General features: G+C 40.8%; 2 protein-coding genes across 3 annotated transcripts in view; one reads left to right on the plus strand and one right to left on the minus strand.

Annotated features, from left to right (window-relative positions):
• Positions 1 to 6,653, minus strand: part of TM7SF3 (transmembrane 7 superfamily member 3) — a 45,933-nt gene extending 39,280 nt beyond the window's left edge. Inside the window, exon 1 of one of the 2 annotated variants that reach the window (XM_007967997.3) lies at positions 6,347 to 6,653. In XM_007967997.3, coding sequence (XP_007966188.3) covers positions 6,347 to 6,437 — 91 coding nt within the window. In that variant the 5' untranslated portion in view covers positions 6,438 to 6,653. The remainder of the gene's footprint in view (positions 1 to 6,346) is intronic. The other variant, XM_037990243.2, reaches the window with a different exon arrangement.
• Positions 6,654 to 14,859: 8,206 nt separating this feature from the next.
• On the plus strand, positions 14,860 to 23,321 carry MED21 (mediator complex subunit 21). The gene is made up of 4 exons (XM_007967999.3): positions 14,860 to 14,944; positions 19,010 to 19,124; positions 19,938 to 20,038; positions 20,874 to 23,321. Exons 1-4 carry the CDS (start codon positions 14,903 to 14,905, stop codon positions 21,048 to 21,050), a joined length of 435 nt encoding a protein of 144 aa, XP_007966190.1. The 5' UTR covers positions 14,860 to 14,902; the 3' UTR covers positions 21,051 to 23,321.
• Positions 23,322 to 24,194: the final 873 nt, after the last annotated feature.

Genomic DNA, 24,194 nt, shown 5'->3' on the forward strand with positions numbered 1-24,194 from the left:
GAAAAAGAGGGAATCCTCCCTAATTCATTTTATGAGACCAACATCATCCTGATACCAAAGCCTGGCAGAGACACAACAAAAAAAGAGCATTTTAGACCAATATCCCTGATGAACATCAATGCAAAAATCCTCAATAAAATACTGGCAAACCAAATCCAGCAGCACATCAAAAAACTTACCCACCATGATCAAGTGGGCTTCATCCCTGGGATGCAAGGCTGGTTCAACACACGCAAATCAATAAACGTAATCCAGCATATAAACAGAACCAAAGACAAAAACCACATGATTATCTCAATAGATGCAGAAAAGGCCTTTGACAAAATTCAACAGCCCTTCATGCTAAAAACTCTCAATAAACTAGGTATTGATGGAACGTATCTCAAAATAATAAGAGTTATTTATGACAAACCCACAGCCAGTATCATACTGAATGGGCAAAAACTGGAAGCATTCCCTGTGAAAACTGGCACAAGACAGGGATGCCCTCTCTCACCACTCCTATTCAACATAGTGTTGGAAGTTCTGGCTAGGGCAATCAGGCAAGAGAAAGAAATAAAGGGTATTCAGTTAGGAAAAGAAGAAGTCAAATTGTCCCTGTTTGCAGATGACATGATTGTATATTTAGAAAACCCCATCATCTCAGCCCAAAATCTCCTTAAGCTGATAAGCAACTTCAGCAAAGTCTCAGGATACAAAATCAGTGTGCAAAAATCACAAGCATTCTTATACACCAGTAACAGACAAACGGAGAGCCAAATCATAAATGAACTGCCATTCACAATAGCTTCAAAGAGAATAAAATACCTAGAAATCCAACTTACAAGGGATGTAAAGGACCTCTTCTAGGAGAACTACAAACCACTGCTCAGTGAAATAAAAGAGGACACAAACAAATGGAAGAACATACCATGCTCATAGATAGGAAGAATCAATATTGTGAAAATGGCCATACTGCCCAAGGTAATTTATAGATTCAATGCCATCCCCATCAAGCTACCAATGAGTTTCTTCATAGAATTGGAAAAAACTGCTTTAAAGTTCGTATGGAACCCAAAAAGAGCCCTCATTGCCAAGACAATCCTAAGCCAAAAGAACAAAGCTGGAGAAATCACGCTACCTGACTTCAAACTGTACTACAAGGCTACAGTAACCAAAACAGCATGGTACTGGTACCAAAACAGAGATATAGACCAATGGAACAGAACAGAGCCCTCAGAAATAATACCACACATCTACAGCCATCTGATCTTTGACAAACCTCAGAAAAACAACAAATGGGGAAAGGATTCCCTATTTAATAAATGGTGCTGGGAAAATTTGCTAGCTGTAAGTAGAAAGTTGAAACTGGATCCTTTCCTTACTCCTTATACGAAAATTAATTCAAGATGGATTAGAGACTTAAATGTTAGACCGAATACCATAAAAACTCTAGAAGAAAACCTAGGTAATACCATTCAGGACATAGGCATGGGCAAGGACTTCATGTCTAAAACACCAAAAGCAACGGCAACAAAAGCCAAAATTGACAAATGGGATCTCATTAAACTAAAGAGCTTCTGCACAGCAAAAGAAACTACCATCAGAGTGAACAGGCAACCTACAGAATGGGAGAACATTTTTGCAATCTACTCATCTGACAAAGGGCTAATATCCAGAACCTACAAAGAACTCAAACAAATTTACAAGAAAAAAACAACCCCATCAAAAAGTGGGCAAAGGATATGAACAGACACTTCTCAAAAGAAGACATGCATACAGCCAATAGACACATGAAAAAATGCTCGTCATCACTGGCCATCAGAGAAATGTAAATCAAAACCACAATGAGATACCACCTCACTCACACCAGTTAGAATGGCAATCATTAAAAAGTCAGGAAACAACAGGTACTGGAGAGGATGTGGAGAAATAGGAACACTTTTACTGTTGGTGGGATTGTAAACTAGTTCAACCATGATGGAAAACAGTATGGCGATTCCTCAAGGATCTAGAACTAGAAGTACCATATGACCCAGCCATCCCATTACTGGGTATGTACCCAAAGGATTATAAATCATGCTGCTATAAAGACACATGCACACGTGTGTTTATTGCGGCACTATTCACAATAGCAAAGACTTGGAATCAACCCAAATGTCTATCAGTGACAGACTGGATTAAGAAAATGTGGCACATATACACCATGGAATACTATGCAGCCATAAAAAAGGATGAGTTCATGTCCTTTGTAGGGACATGGATGCAGCTGGAAACCATCATTCTCAGCAAACTATCGCAAGAACAGAAAACCAAACACGCATGTTTTCACTCATAGGTGGGAACGGAACAATGAGATCACTTGGACTCGGGAAGGGGAACATCACACACCAGGGCCTATTATGGGGAGGGGGTAACGGGGAGGAATGGCATTGGGAGTTATACCTGATGTAAATGACGAGTTGATGGGTGCTGATGAGTTGATGGGTGCAGCACACCAACATGGCACAAGTATACATATGTAACAAACTTGCACGTTGTGCACATGTACCCTAGAACTTAAAGTATAATAATAAAAAAAAAAAAGAAAGAAAAGGAAAGAAAGAAAGAGAATCAGGCACTCAAAGCAGCCCTACAAATAAATTAGCGGGAAGAAGGGGACTAACATGTACAGGGCAGTCACAGAAATTCCAGGCACATCATAAGCATTACGTTGAGAAACAGACTTCCACAGAGTGACAACAAAACATACTGAAAGTCAAGGCAACTTAAACAGCTCAGTCTGTTAGAAACTCATACAATTTCTGCTCATAAAAACAGATTTAGCAAAAGAAGACACATACCCAAAAGATATCCTGAAGAAGCTAACAGGAATTTAATTTCACCTCTAAGTCATATGGAAAAGGATTTATTAGAAGCATTTTATGAGGCATAATTAGATCTTATGACTTGGAGAGTAGGAGGAAAAAAGACAGCACATCAAAAGATATTACAAAGCAAATGGCTAACATCAAGTTGGGGCATTTCCACTAGCTTTCCTCTAAAAAGAAATGGTTTTTTTTGCTATCTGACCTATAGAAGGGACTTGAAACAATTTTCACACCCATCTTCCATTCTTACTCAGAATCACTTTTTCTTTCCAATAATTCCACTTTAAAAAGTGCTGCCCAATCCTAACCTTTCCCTTTTTCTTTCTGAATCAGATCCTAATCTGGCAACCATAAAAATTTCCAACTCCTCCTTTTTACTATTTTACTAAAATTTACTTCCACTGTTTGTGTTTCAACACAACAACCAAATTCTAAGAGAAATCTGTCATAGCCTAGTCTTCTCTTCACATTAAAAACAAAAACAGTTCAGCTACTTGAGTTGATCGGCTGTCAACTGCCCCTCCCAATTTCTCACTGTTATCTTCTTACAAATGTTCAATAGCCCTAAAGGTTGAAAGGAAACACAAAAATAAACATATTAGCATCAAACACTTTTTAGAGAAAGACAGCACTTGCAACTAACCACAAATGGCCTGCTACCTTGGTAAAGCACCATCAAAAGCACGAAGACTGCAAGGCCCAAATGGTGCTCAAGTCCAATTACTATGAAATTCCAGGGGAGTTACTGGATATGAATCTAAACGCATGAAAGATGTTAAAGGCAGCAGTGAACTGGGACTCCAAGAGAAGGAAAAACTGCTTAAAAGTATGATCCATCTCATGTGCCCACTGGTCACAGAAAGCACCCTCCTCAGACATTCTAGGAACTCCATCTGCCATGTTCCAAGATTTATTTAGCATTCAGGCCACTACCGAAGTCATGCAAGTTAGCTCATCCTGCCAAAGATGGGTAAATCCTCCTAAATTACAGCAGATGCTCAGTTTCTTCAGTTTGTATGGTTATCAGAATCATCATCATCAAACATCAATCCAGCCATTTTCTAGGAAGATTATGCAAATCCTGAACTACATCCTTCTACCTTTCCATACTGATTTTTATCTGACAGATGTGGAGAATATCAGCTTTTATTATCACTCAGCAGTTAAGTCCCCACATTGTCCTTCTTTTGCACAGAATGACAATACCAATGCAAGGCAAAAAGAATAACGTTGAGGAATATCAGTGCTATTAATCATAGCAAAGAGGTAAAAAAACAATGTCTGAAAAAATATTAATTTCTCAACTTATTCATATTTTTTAACTTTTGTATAAAAACTTCTAGGTATGAAATACTAAAACGCCAACTAGAAAGAAAAAGGTCTGGATGCCTGCTCTTCTGACTCAGGGGCCGGCCTCGATCAAGTAAAAACTCTAGTATCTCAAATTCTTCACCTGTTAAAATGGAGATAGCATCTCTTCTACCTCCATCATAAAGCTATTTTGAAGAATGAGGATTCACAGAAGGATGAAGTACAAAGCACCATGCCATGTAAGATATTCTTATTGGAAGGCAGCTTTACTGAAGTGGAAGGACTACGAAATTTGCAGGGAGACTCACCTGGGTCCAAGTCCCATCTGTAACCCTAGCTGCTGTTCATTTGTTCCTCTGAGAAGTGAGGAAGATCATTATATTGTAGGGTGGTGGGGATTAAGTAACACTGCACATGGAAAGCACCTGGCACACACTATACACAGGGAATGTTAGTGCTCTATTATAACCAAGGTTTTTCTGGGAAAAAAAAAAAATTGCCCTTTTCAACTTTGGCCTCAGTCCTATACAAAGATCCTAGAATTCAGTTTGCACAAGGGTTTTTCAAATGTAAGTGCATAGGAACACAATCACATTATTCAGAAAATACTATGTTTCAGAACTACCACTAGTCTATAAACCTCACAACAAAACAGAATGCGCTTAATTTCATGGAAAAGCACATGACGATCTGCCTGGCACAACTAGTGCCTTTGACATTTTATATTAACAAACCATGAGCTGTTGCCCAAACTCATTCACCAAGCACAAGACCTACAATCTAACATTCCATTCTGAGTTCTCACTGAGATGAGCAAGAGTCACCTGAAATCGGCCGGGCGCGGTGTCTCACGCCTGTAATCCCAGCACTCTGGGAGACCAAGGCGGGCAGATTACGAGGTCAGTAGTTCGAGACCAGCCTGCACACATGGTGAAACCCCGTCTGTACTAAAAATAGAAAAATTAGCTGGGTGTAGTGGCGGGCACCTGTAATCGCAGCTACCCAGGGAGGCTGAGGCAGGAGAATCGCTTGAAGCCCAGAGGCGGAGGTTGCAGTCCGCCAAGGTCATGCCACTGCACTCCAGCCTGGGTGACACAGCGAGACTCCGGCTAAAAAAAAAAAAGGCACCTGAAATCATCGAAAATGGTGTACTCATAGGGAGCCAAGCCCAGGCATGTTTCTTCTTGGCTCCCACAGGTGAATTTGGAGTAGCAAGAGAACTTCGTTGATTCTTGTTTTTCTCATTTTAGTTTTACTCTCTATTAAATTGTTACTTTTTACAGTTCATTTATGGATGACAAGTTATTTCCTGTTGGTAGCTGCAATGATTGGGAATTTTGTGATCTGTAAACGAATTAATATCTCATAGAGACCTATTTCCTGTTGGATATGAGACAACAGAGAACACAGTTTTTGTTCACTTGTCTTTTTTGAGGTCAAATCGATTAGAAATTTCTTGCCCTCAAGTAAGGAGAACAACTCTGATACCTGGACTGGCAAGCTTTTGTGTTTCTGTGTTTATTTTTCATCTGTGGCTGAACCTGTAGAATTGAGGGTGTACATTCTCTATCTGTATGTCTATGTATCTGTAATTCAGAAAGTCCTTTATTTCTCATTGTGAGTATGTAATGTTTTCCTGTCTCCAGATGGTATTAATAAATTAGATGGTAAAGGCTCTTTAAAAATAAATAAAGCCCCATTCTGGATTCATTTTTCCTCTCAAACTCTGTAGAACATAACCAATTTGAAAAGCCTCTAGATTTGGGGGGTGTAAAAGTTCCATGCAGCTTGAGAGCCATCAGTCATTAAGCCCCTAGTTCCACCCCAAGTCTTGCTGTCCAGAAGCTCAGTCCACTGGGGAGTAAAGAGGCGCTTTAGTAAGTTAAATTAAAGCCACAAACATGGCTGCTCCCTAAGGGAGGTAATACTGCGTTAAAAGAAAGAGAATTATTTGTCTCTTCCCATTTTCTCCGCTAAATGAGGAGGTGAATAATAAGGCCTCCTTAGCAATGCGTGTTTCCACTGCAGGAAACACCATTAGTGCCCGTTCTGGACTCACCACCCGGCAAGTACCAACGCCCCCAGCACCATCGCCCTGCTAGGCTGACAGACCCCGGGCGGATTTTGACCTTGCAAGAAATGCAAAAGCAACTTTGGGATGCAGAAGCCAGGTGCCCCGACCTTACCCTCGCTGGAGTTCCCGAAGACCTCGGTTGCACCCGCCGCCCAGCGTTCGGATGCCAGCACCGCTACGACCAGCAGCTGCAGGAGCCCCATTGCTGCCTGGGCCGGGCTGGGCCCACGCCAGGGCCGGGGAGGGGTGCGGGCGTGCGCGCCGGGGCCCCGCAGCCTCGCCCGCGCTATCCTGGGGCACCCGCACCGGGCGCCATCGCCTGCCAGGTGCAGACGCCTAGCACCTGCCAGCTCCGCAGCCGCCGGCGCGCGCCCCGCCGCACTCCTAGCGCCAGTAAGAGGTTTCCTCTTCCGGCACCTGACCCCAGGCGCGCGTTCCCGCGCCTCCTCCCGGGCTCTCGCTGCGTCACTGCGGCGGGTCTCCGGGCGCGGGCGGCGCTGGGGCGCTTCCAGGCAGCGCGCGCCTCCTGCCGGCGCGCGGGGAACACGCAGCCCGCGACGCTCCCGGGAGCCCCCAGGACGTCCTGGCTTGAGTTCCAGTCTTCCCACTTTTATCTCACCAAATAGGCAAGCCACTGTGATAGTACAAAATAACTTTCTGTTGCGGACTAACGTCACCAACCTTCTGTTTCCGTCTTTAACGGTCCTTTACAACAGCAAAAAAAAGAGGAATCGGTTGCGAAAAACACAGTCGAAGGTTATTTCCCCCGGTAGCAATTGTCTTCGCTGCTGAGGCTTATGTTAGTATAACAACGCCAGGAGAATGCTGTTTGTGTAGTAGTTACCGCACTAGTCATGAGCACTACATTTAAAAACAGTTTGTTTTCTCTAAGCGAAATATCCTCGAAGACACGGCCTTGGTCTGAACTTCCTCTCAAGTCTCATACCTGAGTGCTGTTTAAGGGACAGTAGTCCATGTGACAGATGGCTCATTGATGATGTGGAATTAGACACATAGACTTAAAGTTATTTGGGGAGGATTGTCTTGCTTTCCTTCCCTGGTTTTAGTTTTTTTCACTTACATATTTTGATGAGCAACTTACAGCTTGGAAATTACAAGTTCAGTTAACCCACTACTAACCATCTATAGCTGTGACCATAATGTGAAGAGGTGTTAAAGACAAAATTATTCAATGATACTTGAAGCACCGAACGAAGACTATTGAGGACTGTCTCAATTGGCATAAGGACCACTGCAACTGGGTTTTGCAGTGGGGAAGAGGGACTGGGCTCAACTCTGAATACAGCACGGGGAAGAGGGAATTGGTAGCCAACCAGCAGCATGGAGTTCAGCGGATGGAAAATTACTAAGAGGAAACATCAGAGGTAAGGGGCATTTGGTGAAACTGACCTAACAGGACTCATCCTGAAGACAGAACATCACCTGGGGGATGGTGGAGGGTGAGGAAACATTAGATATGGAGGAAAGAGGGGTTCTTCGCTAAAACTGGATTTTTACAAAGAAGTGCACAGATGGACCTAGCAGAAGACTCAGAAGCCGTACTAAAGTTTGGCCAAGCAAATAATCTTTGCCACAGGCACAGTTCCTTTTCTGCTCTCCCACTGCCCGATCCAAATTTTCACAACTTTGGTACCAGTATCTATTTCTGTAGTGCTTATTCACTCTCCCACATGCCCCTATTCCTATAACCCCCAGTAGATGAAATCCAAGGAACATGAAAGGGACAATTATGATAAGGGTAGCATCTGAATCAGTGGATGGATTATTCAATAAATTGTGTTATTACTGATTAGCTGCACTATGGGCAGAGAGAATCAGAACTCTATCTCACACTAATTGTGAAAACAAAATCGCAAAGTAATAAACCATAAAAGAACTAGCAGAAGAGGGCTCTCCCTTTTTTTTTTTTTAATAAATTGATCTCAAAATGGGAGGGGCTTTCTAAGAAGCAAAACAGCAAAGGAAACAACCATAAAGGAAAAGATTGGTAGACTTGGCTACATAAATACTTTTTACATAAATATTTAAATTTTATTAAACACATAAGCAATATGAAAAGGGAAGTTGATGACCAAAAAAATAAAAATTAGCTAAGGACACGAATAGGGAATTTCACCCAAAAAAAAAGAAATACAAATTACCAGTAAATACATGAAAAAAGTTCAATCTCACTAGTAAACAAACAAATCAAATTAAGAAATTATTATGTAAATATTTTAAAAGTATAAGAACATCCAGTATGGATAAAAGAGCTGAGAAGGAGGCATTTTTAGTAGGTAGGGATAGTGGGAATATACACTTTAATAATCTGCATCAAAAATGTTTAAAAATCTTATTTTTGTAGATTTGGTATAATCCACTTTTAGATTTAAGTACTTAATTAAATACACATATAAAAATTAGTATAAGCTGGGGGAAGTGGTACATGCCTGTAGTCCCAGATACTCAGGAGGCTGAGGCAGGAGGATTGCTTCAGCCCAGGAGTTCAAGGGGGCAGTGCTCTATGATTGCACCTGTGAATAGCCACTGCCCTCCGGCCTGGGCAACATAGTGAGACCCCATCTCTTAAAAAAAAATTTAGTGTACAAAACTATTCATGAAGGTATTATTTAGAGTAGCAAAAACATCTAAAACAACCTAAATGCCCAACAATTAGGAATTAAATAACCTACGATACAGCTTTATAATAGGATCCTGTGCAGCCCTTCATTTATATTCTGATTGAAGTCTTTATGGAAAGGCAACTGATGATGCAATACGTATATATAGTATGTGGTTTTTTCTTTTTTTTCTAACATACATCTTTTATTGACTCAGAGGAATGGATACACTTTTGTTGTTTGTTTGTTTGTTTGTTTTGAAATGTAGTCTTGTTCTGTCGCCCAGGCTGGAGTGCAGTGAAGCAATCTTGGCTCACTGCAACGTCCATCTCCTGGGTTCAAGCAATTCTCTTGCCTCTGCCTCCCAAGTAGCTGGGATTAGAGGCACACACCACCATGCCCAGCTAATTTTTGTATTTTTTTTTAGTAGAGATGGGGTTTCACCATGTTGGCCAGGCTGGTCTCGAACTCCTGACCTTGTGATCTGCCTGCCTTGGCCTCCCAAAGTGCTGGGATTACAAGCCACCACACCCGGCCTGTAATTTTTTTTAAAAGACAAGATCTCACTATGTTACCCAGGTTGGCCTCAAACTCCCAGATGTAAGAATTAAATAAAGAGGAAAGAAACAGGAAAGGTGACTTAGAAGTCAAGGATGGTTTTATTGTAGAGAAAACAAACCTGAGAGGGGCTTCTGGCCAGTTAGGTTAGAGGCACACTCTCTTACGGACTAAGAGTTTTTAAGGATTTAGGGTGGGAGTGTTTATCAGAGGCTTAGACTGCTTCTGTGTCTGTTGTGCTTATTTGGGAGGGAGAGTTGTGTGTCTGTTCCCATACATCTTTTTGCAGCTGCAGGCATATCCCTGAGTCTGCTTTTACCTTCCCTATCTTAGTGCATCTGAAGGGAACGGAATGTACTTATTAAGGCCCACTGTTTTACTGGGGTCCATTGTATGAGGGTGAAGTTTGGCAGTTACCCAAGAGACTTTCCCCTCACCTCCCTTTGTGCCTGAGCTGTCTTATCTGTGTTTTACTGTCTCCTCTTTCTGGCTGCTTATAGTTAGAAGAGAAGTGATTTCCTTGAAATGCATGAGGCTAGAAAGGGAGCTGGAACTTAAAGTGGCGGTGTTTGTCCAAGATGACGATGCTCCTGCTCTGTCACCAGACTCAAGCAATCCTGCTACCTCAGCCTCCAGACTAACTGGGACTGCAGGCTCATAACCACTGTGCCTGCCTTGTTTTCTTTGTAGTATGCATTCCTGGTTATGTGCATAGAAAAAAAGGTTGAAAAATACATGCCAAAATGTTTAAAATAGTTATCTTTAGGTGGTTAAATTAAGAATGATTTTCTTTGCACATTTCTGTGTAAAAATTCTACATTGAAGTGTATCATTTTTGAATAAGAAATTATGATTTTGTAAAAGATACATATAATTTTAAAGGTTTTCTTGTAAAAGCATTCAAGATATAAGTACGTCTTCCTGAGTATGACACATAAATGCTTTTTGTGATGCAACTCCTGTTCATTTCCCTAGGTTCTTGCTGCAACTAAAATCAGACCGCTACATGCTGGCCACATTGAATTAATTTCAATTTCCTGAACTGAGCCTATTCTCTCTCCTCCATACCTTTGCATCGCAGTTCCCCAGGCCTGCAGTTGCCTGTGCATGCATGACAGCTGATCACAGATGTGTCAGCAGTCAGAACAGGGCCTCATTACCTTGGCTTCTAAGTACGGTATTGTGACAGCTTGGGAGGATGATTGGCTGGGGTTCCATGCTCATGTCAGAGTTCCATTGGAGAGCTGAGAAGCAAACAAGCTTAGCAACTTTGCAGATGAGTTCATTTTTCCTGTGTATTGAAAGGAAATGCAGAAACTGAAAAGATTCCCAAATCCAAGATACGCATTACTAGAGCCTTAAAGTCTGTTTAGGCCAGACTCAGTGGCTCATGCCTGTAATCCCAGTACTTTAGCAGGCCGAGACAGGAGGATCTATGGAGTCCAGGAGTTCAAGACCAGCCTGGACAACATAGTGAGATCCTCATTCTTACAAAAAAAAAAAAAAAACACACACAGAAAAAAAAATTAGCTGAGCGTGGTGGGGCACATCTGTAGTCCTAGATACTCAAGCGGCTGAGGCAGGAGAATTGTTTAAGCCTAGGAGTTTGAGTTTGCAGCAAGTCATGATCATGCCACTGTACTCCAGCCTGGGTGACAGAGCAAGACTCTGTATCTAATAAAACAAAAGTCTGTTAAAATTTAGAAAAGGAAGGAAGGGCAGGAGGGAGAGAAGGAGGAAGGGAAAAAACTTACCCTAGATTTTTAAATAAAACCTAAGATACCTTAAATGGAGCTGGGAGTGGAGATCCAGGGAAAAGGCAGGATTGAACCTCTGTGAAATTTGCCCGTTCATTCTTTCCCACTCTAATCTCACCTTCATCCTGTATTTTTTAATTCGTGTGCTCTTTTGTGGGTAGTGATTTACATTATTTGACTGTTCATTAAGTTAAATTCAATAAAATAGCTTGTTGAATAATAGCTTATTCAATAAAATAGCTTATTTAGTAGCTATTATATGGAAATTATTATGCTAGGAAACTCATTCATTTGGTTGATAAATATGTGCCAGGCTAAATGTTAGGTGCTAGGTACTGGAAATATGGAAACAGGATATGTCTTCTGCCTGCAAGTAGCCCGTGGACTGGTGGGTGAATTAGCGTGAGGTACAGATAATTATACCTCAGTGTGCTAAGTGCAATAACAGAAGTGTAAGGAACAATTGTGTTAAAGATTGGGAGCATTTAACTTACTTTCAGAATTCAGGAAAGGCTTTTATAAAGGTATGTTTAAAATAAGATTTTGTTCACTAGTATAGTGGTGAGTAAAAAAATAATAATAGGCCAGGCACAGTGGCTCACGCCTGTAATCCTAGCACTTTGGGAGGCCAAGGAGGGTGGGTCACCTCAGGCAGGAGTTCAAGACCAGCTTGGCCAACATAGCGAAACCCCGTCTATACTACAAATACAAAAAACTTAGCCAGGTGTGGTGGTGGGCGCCTGTAATCCCAGCTACTCTGGAGGCTGAGGTAGGAGAATCACTAGAACCCTGGGGGCAGAGGTTGCAGTGAGCCGAGATCCCACCACTGCATTCCAGCCTGGGTGACAGAGTGAGATTCTGTCTCAAATAAGTAAATAAATAATAAAATAAGGTTTTAGGACTGTGTGGACAATCACCAAGGGAGCAAAGTGGAGATGTGGATGGAAGTGTGGGCATTTCATACATGGGAGAAAGAATTATAGGTGTTTTTATATGGTGTGCATTTTTGTAAAACAGCAGAACATGTTTAGGGAATTTCAAGGAGTGTGGTGTAGAAAAATGCTTATTTATAGTTATTCATCCCGGCACTAGGAACATTTTAGATATTTAATAAATTACAACTGTATTAAAGGTATTTAAAAATTGTTAAAGGTGTTTTTCTGAAAAAATAGTTGCTACAGTCATAAAAACCAAAGCACTTACAAGATTGACTATTGAGTGGCTCACTGCTGAAGCTGGTGAAGGTTATGTGAGGGTTCACTATATTCTCTACTCTTCTATATCTTTGAAACTTTTAATAATATAAAGTTTCAAAGAAAGTATTCACCAAAATTGTGTGTTTAAAATATGAGATCTGTAATACTGGGTTCCTGCTCCTAAAACCATATAATCCAGTTGGCGATGCCAGAGAAGCAAATGAAAAAGCATATGAGAAAGGGTCCAAATTATGAAAGGAAGAAAGGAGAGGTCCCTATGGACTCTTGCAATTCATAAAATGTATATGAGAAGTGTAAAACTTAAAAAGGTAGGGTAAGGATTAAATAGCAGGAAAGAAATTGCTTTGGGAAAGGTAAAGAATGAGGAAACAGCTAGACTAGTGGTTCTCAATTGGGGGCAATTTTGACCCCCAGGGACATTTGGGACTATCTGGAGATACTTCATGTTGTCATAAATGGATTGGGGGGATGCTGCTGGCATCTCAGGGGTAGAGGACAGGGATGCTTCTAAACATCCTACAATGCACAGGTCAGCATCCCACAACAAAGAATAATCTAGCCTAAAGAGTCAAGAGTGCAGCCATTGAGAAATCCTGAGCTAGATGCACAGACTATATTTGGCAGGTGAGTTATTCCTGAAGTCTACAGCTTCAAGAGCTTCATAAACCCCTTTTCAGATGTAGGCTAAGTTGAGAGTCTGGTCTGGGGAAAGGGCCCACAGCTTTTATCTGATTCTTAAGAAGATCCGTGGCCAAAAGAGGCTGAAGAACCAGGAAAACCAAGGGGTCAGGGCCCGTGGCTGAAACAGAGGATTATTTCACTCAGAAAACTATCAAGAGGTGAGGCTGGGTCTGTTTGCTGGAGCCAGATTATAGTAAACCTTGACAACCAGGCAGAGATAGTTGGACATCAACCTGAGGTCTCTGTGGAGGCACGGAAGACCTACTAGGAAGATAGTGGCAGGACAAAAACCGTGTCACAATATGAGTTGTCTTGAAGTGACTTCTCTACTTCAAGTGCCCAAGTTCCCTTCAATTACGCTGCAAAACTTAGTATTCTTACGGAGTGGACTAAACTGTATTCAACCAGTCACCAATCCGTATTAATTTTTTTTCTCAAAAATATATTTTAGTCTTTCTTTCCTCTCTTATCAGGGTCAACACCCTATTCTAGGCCCAGCTCACCTTAATCTTGGACAACTGCAAAACCTTCCTCTTGGTGAGTCCTTGGCTTATTCATCTTTGCACACTGAGCACTGGATATACTTCCTGGCATGTGGCAGGCATTCAGTAAGGTACACTCTCAAGTGAGGGTGGGAGGAGAAGGTTGTAGATTCCCCCCAAGTTACAGTTAGAACAAATTATAGAGTGATTTCTCATTAGTCCCATTATAGGGAACATGCCTCATTCACGTTCTTAATGAGGCCCCAGTAAGTCTATAGACTGTTTGGGGATGAGGGTGGGGCATGGGTGTGAAGCAGAAGTGGTGCTTCCCAGCAAGGGTTGGGGTAAATCCAGCAAGCTGAGTTCCCCGGGGACTGTGTCCACCACCTATCCAAGCGCCGCAGGAAGGTAATCACGGATAATCAGCCTGAGAAAGAGGATATGAGAGTTTGTTTGATGTCTCCAAACCTGTTATTTGCCGACTCCAAACTCATTTCTTGCCAGACTATCCTCAGGCTAAATTTCCTTAAATACCAAGTTTCTATTATCACTCTTCACACTAGTCCCAACTCTAAATCTAAACTGTGCAGCTGATTTTTCTTGGCCGGGCGCGATGGCTCATGCCTGTAATCACAGCACTTTGGGAGGCCAAGGAGGGCGGATCACGAGGTCAGGAGATAGAGACCATCCTGGCTAACATGGTGAAACCCCGTCTCTACTACAAAAAAAAAAAAAAAAAAAAAAAAAAAATTTAGCCGGGCGAGGTGGCGGGCGCCTATAGTCCCAGTTACTCGGGAGGCTGAGGCAGGACAATGGCGTGAACCCGGGAGGCGGAGCTGGCAGTGAGCCAAGATCACGCCACTGCACTCCAGCCTGGGCGACAGAGCCAGACTCCGTCTCAAAATAAATAAATAAATATGTAAATAAATAAATAAAAATAAATAAATATATTACTCTTCAATATAGTCAATAAGTAAACACATGAGAGGATAGGAGAAATCGCTAAAAAAAAAATCCCCGCTGAATCCAACAATCTCTGAAGCCTTTAACACCTAACAACCTCAAAGAGAGTATTTCAGCCCCTCAAAGCGATGGACCCCAGACCACTCCCCAGTTACTCAAAAGATGCAGCCTCTCCTCCGCTGTAGCCCGCTCAAAAGACGCACCCTCTCCTCCGCTGTAGCCCGCTCTAAGGCCGCCTCGGCAGTACCACCCACTCCTGACGGGGCGGGGAGTTCTCTCTGACCCCACCCCTTCCAAGAAGGCAGCGCTGGGATTGGCCATGACGCGTACCAGAGCTGCCCAGTCGCGGAAGAGCAGCTGTTTTGGCGTCTGTTTGCTGGAGGAGGAACATGGCGGATCGGCTCACGCAGCTTCAAGACGCTGTGAATTCGGTGAGGAATTTCATTCGATTAGCCTCTGTTTTTCTCTTTCCTGAGGTAAAGCAAGGGAGAAAAGGGGCCCAAGAGGCAAAACTTGGAAGTGGAAAGCGGACTGAGAAACAGGGCTTCGGCATAAAGCGCTCTCTCGGGAGGCGCCACCGCGAACTCGGAGGTTTGAGGCCGGCTGCCGGGCGGTGCTCGAAGGTGCGGGAGGGAGCAGCCTCTTTCGCTTGAGGAGACCGGGGAGATTGCTCTTGTCCGGGTGAGGCCGCCAAGGCTTGTCGGCTGCGCGGTCCTGTCGTATTCCCTGAGGACAGTTTTATTTTCTTGTCAGCGGTGCTTACGGGATCTCTTTTGGGGGTTGGGAGGAGAAGCAGGAGCTCTTTCCTCATCAATTTGAATCCATCAATGGAGATCTCGTGCTGTGGATGACTGGGTTTTTGTAATGAAATGTCAGCCGAGAGTATTCCTTCACCAGCGCTTTCAGGTTGGTGCGGAGCGACGCTGAGGTGAGAGATTTTCTTTCATCTTCGCTCCTTCCTGTGGGCCCAGAGCCTCCTTCCATCTCTTGTCTCTTGGTCACCCCTCAGAATACATCAGTTTGGGGACATCTTTATGATAGGAAATCTGATTCTCGTATGTCTTTCCGTTTATTTGAGTCTTTCTTTTTTCTTTTCTTTTCTTTTTTTTTTTTTTTTACTTTGGAGACAGTGTCTTTCGCCCAGGCTGGAGTACAGTGGTGCGATCTCGGCTCACTGCACCCTCCGCCTCCCGGGTTCAGGCGATTCTCCTGCCTCCGCCAAACAAGTAGCTGGGATTACAGGCACCCTCCACCACGCCCGACTGGTTTTTGTATTTTTAGTAGAGACGGGGTTTCACCATGTTACCCAGGCTGGTCTCGAACTCCTGGCCTCAAGCGATTCTCCCGCCTCGGCCTCCCAGAGTGCTGGGATTACAGGTGTGAGCCACCGTGCCCGGCTTACAAGTCTTTTTTAACGTCTCTCCCAAATTCTACTCTCTATTAAAGGCCAAGTCTTGTAAGTAGCTCCCCAACTTTGTTCCTTCTGGTTATTTTTCCTCCACGCTATGCCGGAGTGGAAAGCAGAAGCAAAGCCAGAGGTTGCGCATACAGTCATGGGCCCTTAACGAAGGGGTTATGTTCTGAGAAATGCATGGTTTTGGCGATAACTTTTTTTTTTTAATAAGTAGAAGTACAATGTAAAATAACGATAAAACAGTAAATACATAAACCAGTAACAGAGTCATTTAGTATCATTATCAAGTATCATGGACTGTACTTAATTGTATGTGCTATACTTTCATACACTGGCAGTGCGGTAGGTTGCTTTACAGCAGCGTCACCACAAGCACACACCGCTATGATGTCACTAGGCAGTAAGAATTTTTCAGCGTTGTTATAACCATAGGGGACCGACGTAATATATGCATCCCGTTGACCAAGACGTCAGTGGGTATTCTCATGCGGCAATGGGTATACTTATTACCATTACCAGTTACATAGTTTTCTGTTAAATAGTTTTCCATTGATAGTTATGTTTCTCATTGTCTGATTGTGATTTAACGTCCTAGATAAGGGGCTAGAGAGAAAACATGCTGAGATGAAAACCTAAGTACCTGGTTTCTTTGCCAGTTTTTTTTCCTCACTGTAAGCTAATAACTTGGCATTATTCTTAATACATCAGGCTTTGTACACTTGAAGAGTGTGAATCTACTTGTGATAAACTGATCTACCCTGGGTGAATAACACTAGTTTTTAAGGCTGAGAGGACCAGCTTCTAAATGTTGAATTCACCAAGATAAAGTCTGCCCTGCAGGGACTTGCCTGAGCTGCCAGTCAGCCTTCCTCAGGGAACTACTCCTTTGAGATTTTACAAAATCAAATTGTAATGATGCTGCTGGATAGAAATCTTATTTTAGGGAAACTTTTGCATATTCATACATATCTTGTAACTAGAAGGATAGTAAGGACAGAGTGAATATGGCCTTAACTCCAGGTTAGGCATGCTGATACTTGGATTTTGGAGAAAAGCCTTTAGGATAACTAGTATGAGTGCCTACTGTGTATAAGCACTATCATGTTTGCAAAGAGATACTCCTTAAGGAGGTTAAAAAAATGTCATATACTCAGGAGACATTTAAGTGATGGAAAAACAGTATGTGGTTAGGGAGTTATAATGAATTGAGTATTTTCAGCTTTAGGTTCTGAAGTAAATTGGAATATGGAGTGATGTGAACCAAAATAGGGGGAATCTTAGCATTTATCCTAATCAGATTTGTATAACTTTTAACATTTGTTCTACCCTCTGAAAACCATGAGTGCAGAAGCTATGTCACATTCACTATGTCTCTATAGTGTTTAAATGTAGTACTTGTCATAGTTATTTTCCATAAAGTTTTGTTGACTAAATGGATCTTAAAAGTTTTTTTTTTTTGAGACAGAGTCTCTCTTTGTCGCCCAGGCTGGAGTGCAGTGGCCGGATCTCAGCTCACTGCAAGCTCCGCCTCCCGAGTTTACGCCATTCTCCTGCCTCAGCCATTCTCCTGCCTCAGCCTCCCCAGTAGCTGGGACTACAGACACCTGCCACCTCGCCCGGCTAGTTTTTTGTATTTTTTAGTAGAGACGGGGTTTCACTGTGTTAGCCAGGATGGTCTCGATCTCCTGACCTCGTGATCCGCCTGTCTGGGCCTCCCAAAGTCCTGGGATTACAGGCTTGAGCCACCGCGCCCGGCCTAAAAGTTTTTGAAGGATGGAACAGATAGACACTGTGTTGAATATTTTGTGTGTTTCCTCTTCCTCACAACAATGCTGTAATAGGAGAATCTATCCAATTTAAAAATGAAAAATGCTACCTGGGTTAATAGAGCTGGGATCTAGGTTTGTATAGCGTCTGAGCACTTATTGCTCCATTACTATTATTAAAACCTGGGCAAAGTCATTTAGTCATAAGTGACTTTATGACTAGTTAGGTAAATATGAGGGAGTAGTGGAAAACAAGTCAGTAGAGTTGACTTAGATTATTGAAAGCTTCAAAACAGCCTGAGTTGGAGATTTACCTTGAAGACAGTGGTGGAGTAAGCTCAAATGTTTTTATCAGGGTAAAATAAATCACCTGGTGAACTGGCAAACAACAAGAAGGCTATTGTAATAATTCTGGTGTGAGATAATTGGTTGAACTAAGCAACAATAATGATAGAAGGAAAAGAGGAAGATTTGTAGTATTAGCATAATTTGAAGATCAAAGGAAAGTAAGAATCTGAAGTTAGACTGGTTGACTAGGAGACTTTCAATACAAATTAAATATTAAACAGAGGAAACAGTTGCCTTTGAGTTCTGTCATTGAAACAATGGCAGAGAAACCCAAAGGAAATGCTTATTTGAAATAGGAGGTTTGAGAGGTCAAGACTAGGTGAGAGAAATTGGTGGGGAGGATAGGTGTATTTAATTTGGAAATGGTAAGGAATTGATATTCTCCATCTTTAAAAGTACTTACAGAGTACTTTTAGAGTACAAGAGTTTAAAAATTGAGTCTTGAACAGATACATTTCTGATTACTCAAGGTGCTTTTCTGAGCAGCCTTTTCCCCACTATTTTTTTTACACTTATAACTACTCCACTCTCAGAAAAGGAATCATATACTTTGTGCATGAGTAATAAATTTTTTTTAAACGTGATGCCATACTTAGATATTTACAAGTCAAATTTGCTCTTTTCCATCACTGTCCCCAAAAAGTCTTTACTTGTGGCTTACAATAAGTATTGGCCAGTGTTCTCTTACCATTTTACTATCACAAGAAGAGAAAGATTGTTTTGTATTTCAACTGTTCCAACTAGATTTATATCAAATTTAACTTCACCTAGATTGATACCAAACTTAGTTTCTTTGCAGAATTAAAACATGTAATCAACTGGCTTATTTTATCAACAATTACTCCTTTCTGTTTTATTCCCTTGCTCAGAGATTATCATTACAGAAACTTGTTGTTGTTGCTGTTACCAATAAAGTCCTTAAAACTGATAAGTCCTTTCTAACCTTGACGTGTTTTCTTTGGCCTAAGCTTGCAGATCAGTTTTGTAATGCCATTGGAGTATTGCAGCAATGTGGTCCTCCTGCCTCTTTCAGTAATATTCAGACAGCAATTAACAAAGACCAGCCTGCTAACCCTACAGAAGGTAAACAGATTTTCTTAGCTTCTCTTATTTTGACTCACATTTTTTGTTATCCTTTAAAATTAGATATCTTGAGAAATTCAGCTTATTTTGTTTCTAAAAATATTGTTACTTGAGGATATTGCAAGTTTTGTTTGTTGTAAAAAACTTAGTCAATTCACCTAACATCTCATAATTCTGGTTCATGTCAGATAATAGATTGTTACTCCTTTAGAGGAGAATTTGTATTAATTTAGCTGAGTGAGGGACCTTAACAAGGAAGGCATCCCATTTATAAATTTCTTTATTCAAGTGACCACTATATTGTCATGATAAATGAAATGACATACATTATGCTTAATTCCCAATTTGAGCTAAATGTATAACAGGATTGGTGTATATTTAATCATTAGACTCATTAGAATCTTTTTTTTTGAGACGGAGTTTCGCTTTGTCACCCAGGCTGGAGCGCAGTGATGCAGTCTTGGCTCACTGCAACTTTTTCCTCCCAGGTTCAAGGGATTCTCCTGCCTCAGCCTCCTGAGTAGCTGGGATTACAGGCACATGCCACCGTGCCTGGCTAATTTTTGTATTTTTAGTAGAGATGGGATTTCACCATGTTGGTCAGGCTGGTCTCAAACTCCTGACCTTGTGATCCGCCCACCTTGGCCTCCCAAAGTCCTGGGATTACAGGTGTGAGCCACCACGCCTGGCCGAAGCATTAGAATCTTAGGGCAGAAAAAGCTATATGAAGTTGCTGGTTTCATGAACTTAAAATTTGTTTCTGAAAACTTGAGATTTTGTAATATCCTAATCTAGCAGTATCTTTATCTCTAGAGTATGCCCAGCTTTTTGCAGCACTGATTGCCCGAACAGCAAAAGACATTGATGTTTTGATAGATTCCTTACCCAGTGAAGAATCTACAGCTGCTTTACAGGTAAGCCTCTATTCCTTTGAGAATTTTACCAGTAATAGAGAATTTTGAATTAAAGGAGGTAGATTTAATACCTTTTGTCTGTGTCCATTTGTGCTGCTATAACAACATACCTGAGACAGTAATCTATAAAGAACAAAAATTAATTTTCTCACAGTTCTGGAGTCTGGGAAGTCCAAGATCAAGGCATTTATTACTCATTGTGCATGAGTAATGAATTTTTATTAAACATGGTACCATGTTTAGGACCATGTTGAGGACCTTCTTCCTGTTTCCTCACATGGCTGAAGGCAGAAGGCAGAAGAGCAAGAGCTCCCTCTTCAACCTCAAGCCATATTTTAAGGGTACTAATTCCATCTATGAGAGCTCTGCCTTCATGACTTAATATCCTCTTAAAGGCCCCTCCCCCTCTTAGTACCATCACATTGGGGATTAGATTTTAATGTATGAATTTTGGAGGGGACACATTCAAATCATAGTACCTTTTGTGATAATATTCAATTTTCCCTGATAAGAAAACCTCTTATTTTCCTCAATTTTGTCTCTTTTCCTAGTGAAGAATGAGAGGAGGGTAGCATTCTAGATGTGGAGTAGAATAATGGTGTCCAAACGTAGTGTGGAAGGGAGTTACAGATATCTAGAGATCTCTAATTGAAAATTCATTCTTTTTAATAATTCACATGGGGAAAATTCTTAAAAGTTATCTGATTTTTAGAATTTTTTTACTGAAAAATATGTCACAATGATTGCAAAGTCATCCAGATTTAAAAATAAGTACATCTGCGACAGCTTCTCTCCTTCTAAACTCTAAAGATTTTAAAATTTGTGTTTTACAAAGGCTGCTAGCTTATATAAGCTAGAAGAAGAAAACCATGAAGCTGCTACATGTCTGGAGGATGTTGTTTATCGAGGAGACATGCTTCTGGAAAAGATACAAAGCGCACTTGCTGATATTGCACAGTCACAACTGAAGACAAGAAGTGGTAGCCATAGCCAGTCTCTTCCAGATTCATAGCACCAGTGGATACTATGTGGCTGAGAAAAGAACAATTTGAGTGCCATTAATAATTCTGCATCAGACTTAGATACAAGCCTTATCAACAATTACAGAAACATTAAACACTATGACACGTTACCTTTTTAACTATTTTTAATAGTCTTCTATTTTCACTCTTGATAAATAAGCTTATAAAATCATGACTGAACCAGCTTTAAACCATCATACTCATTTTTTAACTGAGTGAAATTATTACGGCAGGTAATGCATTAATGAACATAATATAAGGAAACATATGTAAAATTCTATTATGACTTAATTTATGTCTTTATTGTGTTGTATTGGCCAGTACTTTTGCAAATCAAAACATCTCTCAAGCCAGAGGAGAAGACAGTAAGAACAGACATAAGGAACATTTTAGTTTAGGCTAGTGTCCTGCCTCTTAGAGGTGGCATTGTGTAAATCTGAGCTTTGAACAAGAAAGTTTTGGAAATTGTATTGCTCTTAAGAAATAGAGTTAGTGTGGCTGGATAAGAAAGTCACATTTATGCAAATGTTTCCTCTTCCAGAACCTCATACCTGTTCTAGTTCATCTCCATGTTTATTTTACCAAGAAATTTCTCTGTCAAGAGAATTTCCTTGCTGTTGTGAAAAAATTTTTCTACAGCCTGAACTATTTTTCCTATTTCTTTTCACCTTGCTTTTTTTCATCCTTCTCCTTAATTTGCTTGTCATCACAATGAAGTATGTTTTTTGAATCAATTCTTTCTCATTCTGTTCATTTATCTGAAGGTTCTGTCTTTTACCCTTATTAACCTCTCAACTTTTATTGCTGTATTCTAGTCAGACCAGAACATAACTTCCACTACATCAGTTACTTGGCACCATTTCACCTCAGTTTATTATTGCCAAATAATACTTTGTGTCAGCATTTTCAACTATGGTTACTCATCCATCCCTTGGATCTCTTTGAGTCTACTGATTATCTCCACTGGAAAGGTGGAATTGAAATGTGGTCCACATTTTAACTGGCCATCTCCTGGGGCTGTATTTTTCAGAATATCCTGAGCTACATTTGCTGCAATCTGTTGCTATTCAGAGTTTAAGTTTCAGGAGAAAACAAAAACAATAGAACACTCTGCCTGTTATTTTTGTGGTAATCAAACTTGTCCACAGTTCTTGAAAAGTACTATGTTTCAAATTTCAGGAACACCAGCATTAGCTGTAAAAGTGGCAGCAATTTATTGGCTAGTCATAGACATTTTTTGAACTTCTAACTGTGTATTTTCATTGATGTTTATTAAAAACACTTTGCTGTCACAGACATTTGGCATAAATCTGTACTCTTCATTATAGTTTTGGGGGGAGAGAAGATTTGATCAGAAAACTTTTTCAAAGTACCTAAGTGTTATAAAGGAGTCAAAAAGGTACAAATAAAAAGAAAAGGTCAAGACATTTTTCAAATGAAGGAGAACTAACAGGATTTATCACTAGTAAACCTGCTCTAAAAGAATTGTCAAGGGAAGTTTTTTTCTAAAAAAAATTCTAAAAAAAAAGCTGCTAAAAAGATTTCCCTTCTTTCTAGAAGGGAAATTATAGCAGAAGGAAACTTAGAATGGCGGGAATAAAGAAGGCACAATGTATAGGGTAAATAGACTTCTCTTGAGGTTTTAAAAATTACATTTGTTAATTGAAAGAAAAAAATTAACATTGTTTTATGTGATTCTCTGTAGAGCATATACAGTTTTGTTTTTTTAAGTTGAAGTCTCTGTCACCCAAGCTGAAGTGCAGTGCTGTGATCATGACTCACTGCAGCTTCAACCTAGGTTCAGGTGATTCACCCACTTCAGCCTCTTCAGTAACTGGGACTACAGGCATGTACTACCACGTCCAGCTAATTTTTTTTCTTTCATTTTTTTTTTTTTTTTTTAAGAGATGGGGTCTCACTCTGTTGCCCAGACTAATGTCAAACTCCTGACCTCAAGATATTGATACTATACAGTAGACTGTAAGAAATTAAGTATTTGTATCATCCCTAGAGCAACACAGATTTTTCGCTAAAAACCTACACAGATTATTTTCAAAAGCATCAGTACATTAAGGTGGAATACTAAAAAAGATTCAGGTAACCCAGGAACAAGAAACAGAATAAAACAATAGTAAACCTAAATTTTATTTTATTTCATTAATACAGCAATAATTAAATGTCAATGATCTAAGCTGATTTAAATCTAAAAACTGGATAAGAAGCTGTGGCTTGTAATTAAAGATAGAAATTTATTCACTAGACCTACAGTTTGCTTTTTTCATATGTAAATTGATAAAAGTTTAATATCCTGCTTCTCTATTTCAGTTCTAGGCACCACTGTCAGTTAACCCTAAAGATTTTTGTGGGTGAAACCATTTTGATTACCATTTTGCTCAGCTGCCGGATATGGTAACCAAACTCTTTGTTTCTGGATGTTAAATCTTTCCGCTTGTGCTTTAACTACATCCTAACTCCCATCATCTCCATTGAATTTAAGGAGCCAATTTCTTTTTTTGAGATGGAGTTTCACTCTTCTTGCCCAGGCTGAAGTGCAATGGCACGATCTTGGCTTCCCGCAACCTCTGCTTCCTGGGTTCAAGCGATTCTCCTGCCTCAGCCTCCCGAATAGCTGGGATTATAGGCATGCACCACCACACCTGGCTAATTTTGTATTTTTAGTAGAGACGAGGTTTCTCCATATTTATCAGGCTGGTCTCTAACTCCCGACCTCAGGTGATCCACCCACCTCGGCCTCCCAAAGTGCTGGGATTACAGCCATGAGCCACTGCCCCTGGCCAGAAGCCAATTTCAATGGGCGTATCCTTTATCACTCCTGACCTGTGATAATAGCCATTAGAACTTTTCAAGAATAGTACCCCCTGCCAATGACTTTTTTTTAAAGCCTTAGTGAAGAGAGTGTCCTCTGGGTCCTTTCAGAGAAGATAGAATGTGAGTGAGTAAGTTATGTGTAATTTCACCCCTTGATACCATTCCTTGATACCATTCCCTGTATACCAAGGAAGGATATTCTGGCATTTCACTTTGATTTAATATAAGTAAATCCTGTGTCTAGGCATTAGTTAACAAACCAAGTGACTACAAGTGATAAGTAACTTTTACCACAGACTGTCAAT

Source organism: Chlorocebus sabaeus, chromosome 11 (genome assembly GCF_047675955.1).
Source record: "Chlorocebus sabaeus isolate Y175 chromosome 11, mChlSab1.0.hap1, whole genome shotgun sequence".
NCBI lineage: Eukaryota > Metazoa > Chordata > Mammalia > Primates > Cercopithecidae > Chlorocebus > Chlorocebus sabaeus.

Bases quoted from the DNA above. Each gene is read 5' to 3' on its own strand.
- MED21 (XM_007967999.3), top strand. From the start codon at position 14,903: ATGGCGGATCGGCTCACGCAGCTTCAAGACGCTGTGAATTCG. The intron at 19,125-19,937 runs GTAAACAGATTT...CTTTATCTCTAG, and splicing joins GCCTGCTAACCCTACAGAAG to AGTATGCCCAGCTTTTTGCA. The intron at 20,039-20,873 runs GTAAGCCTCTAT...TGTTTTACAAAG, and splicing joins AATCTACAGCTGCTTTACAG to GCTGCTAGCTTATATAAGCT.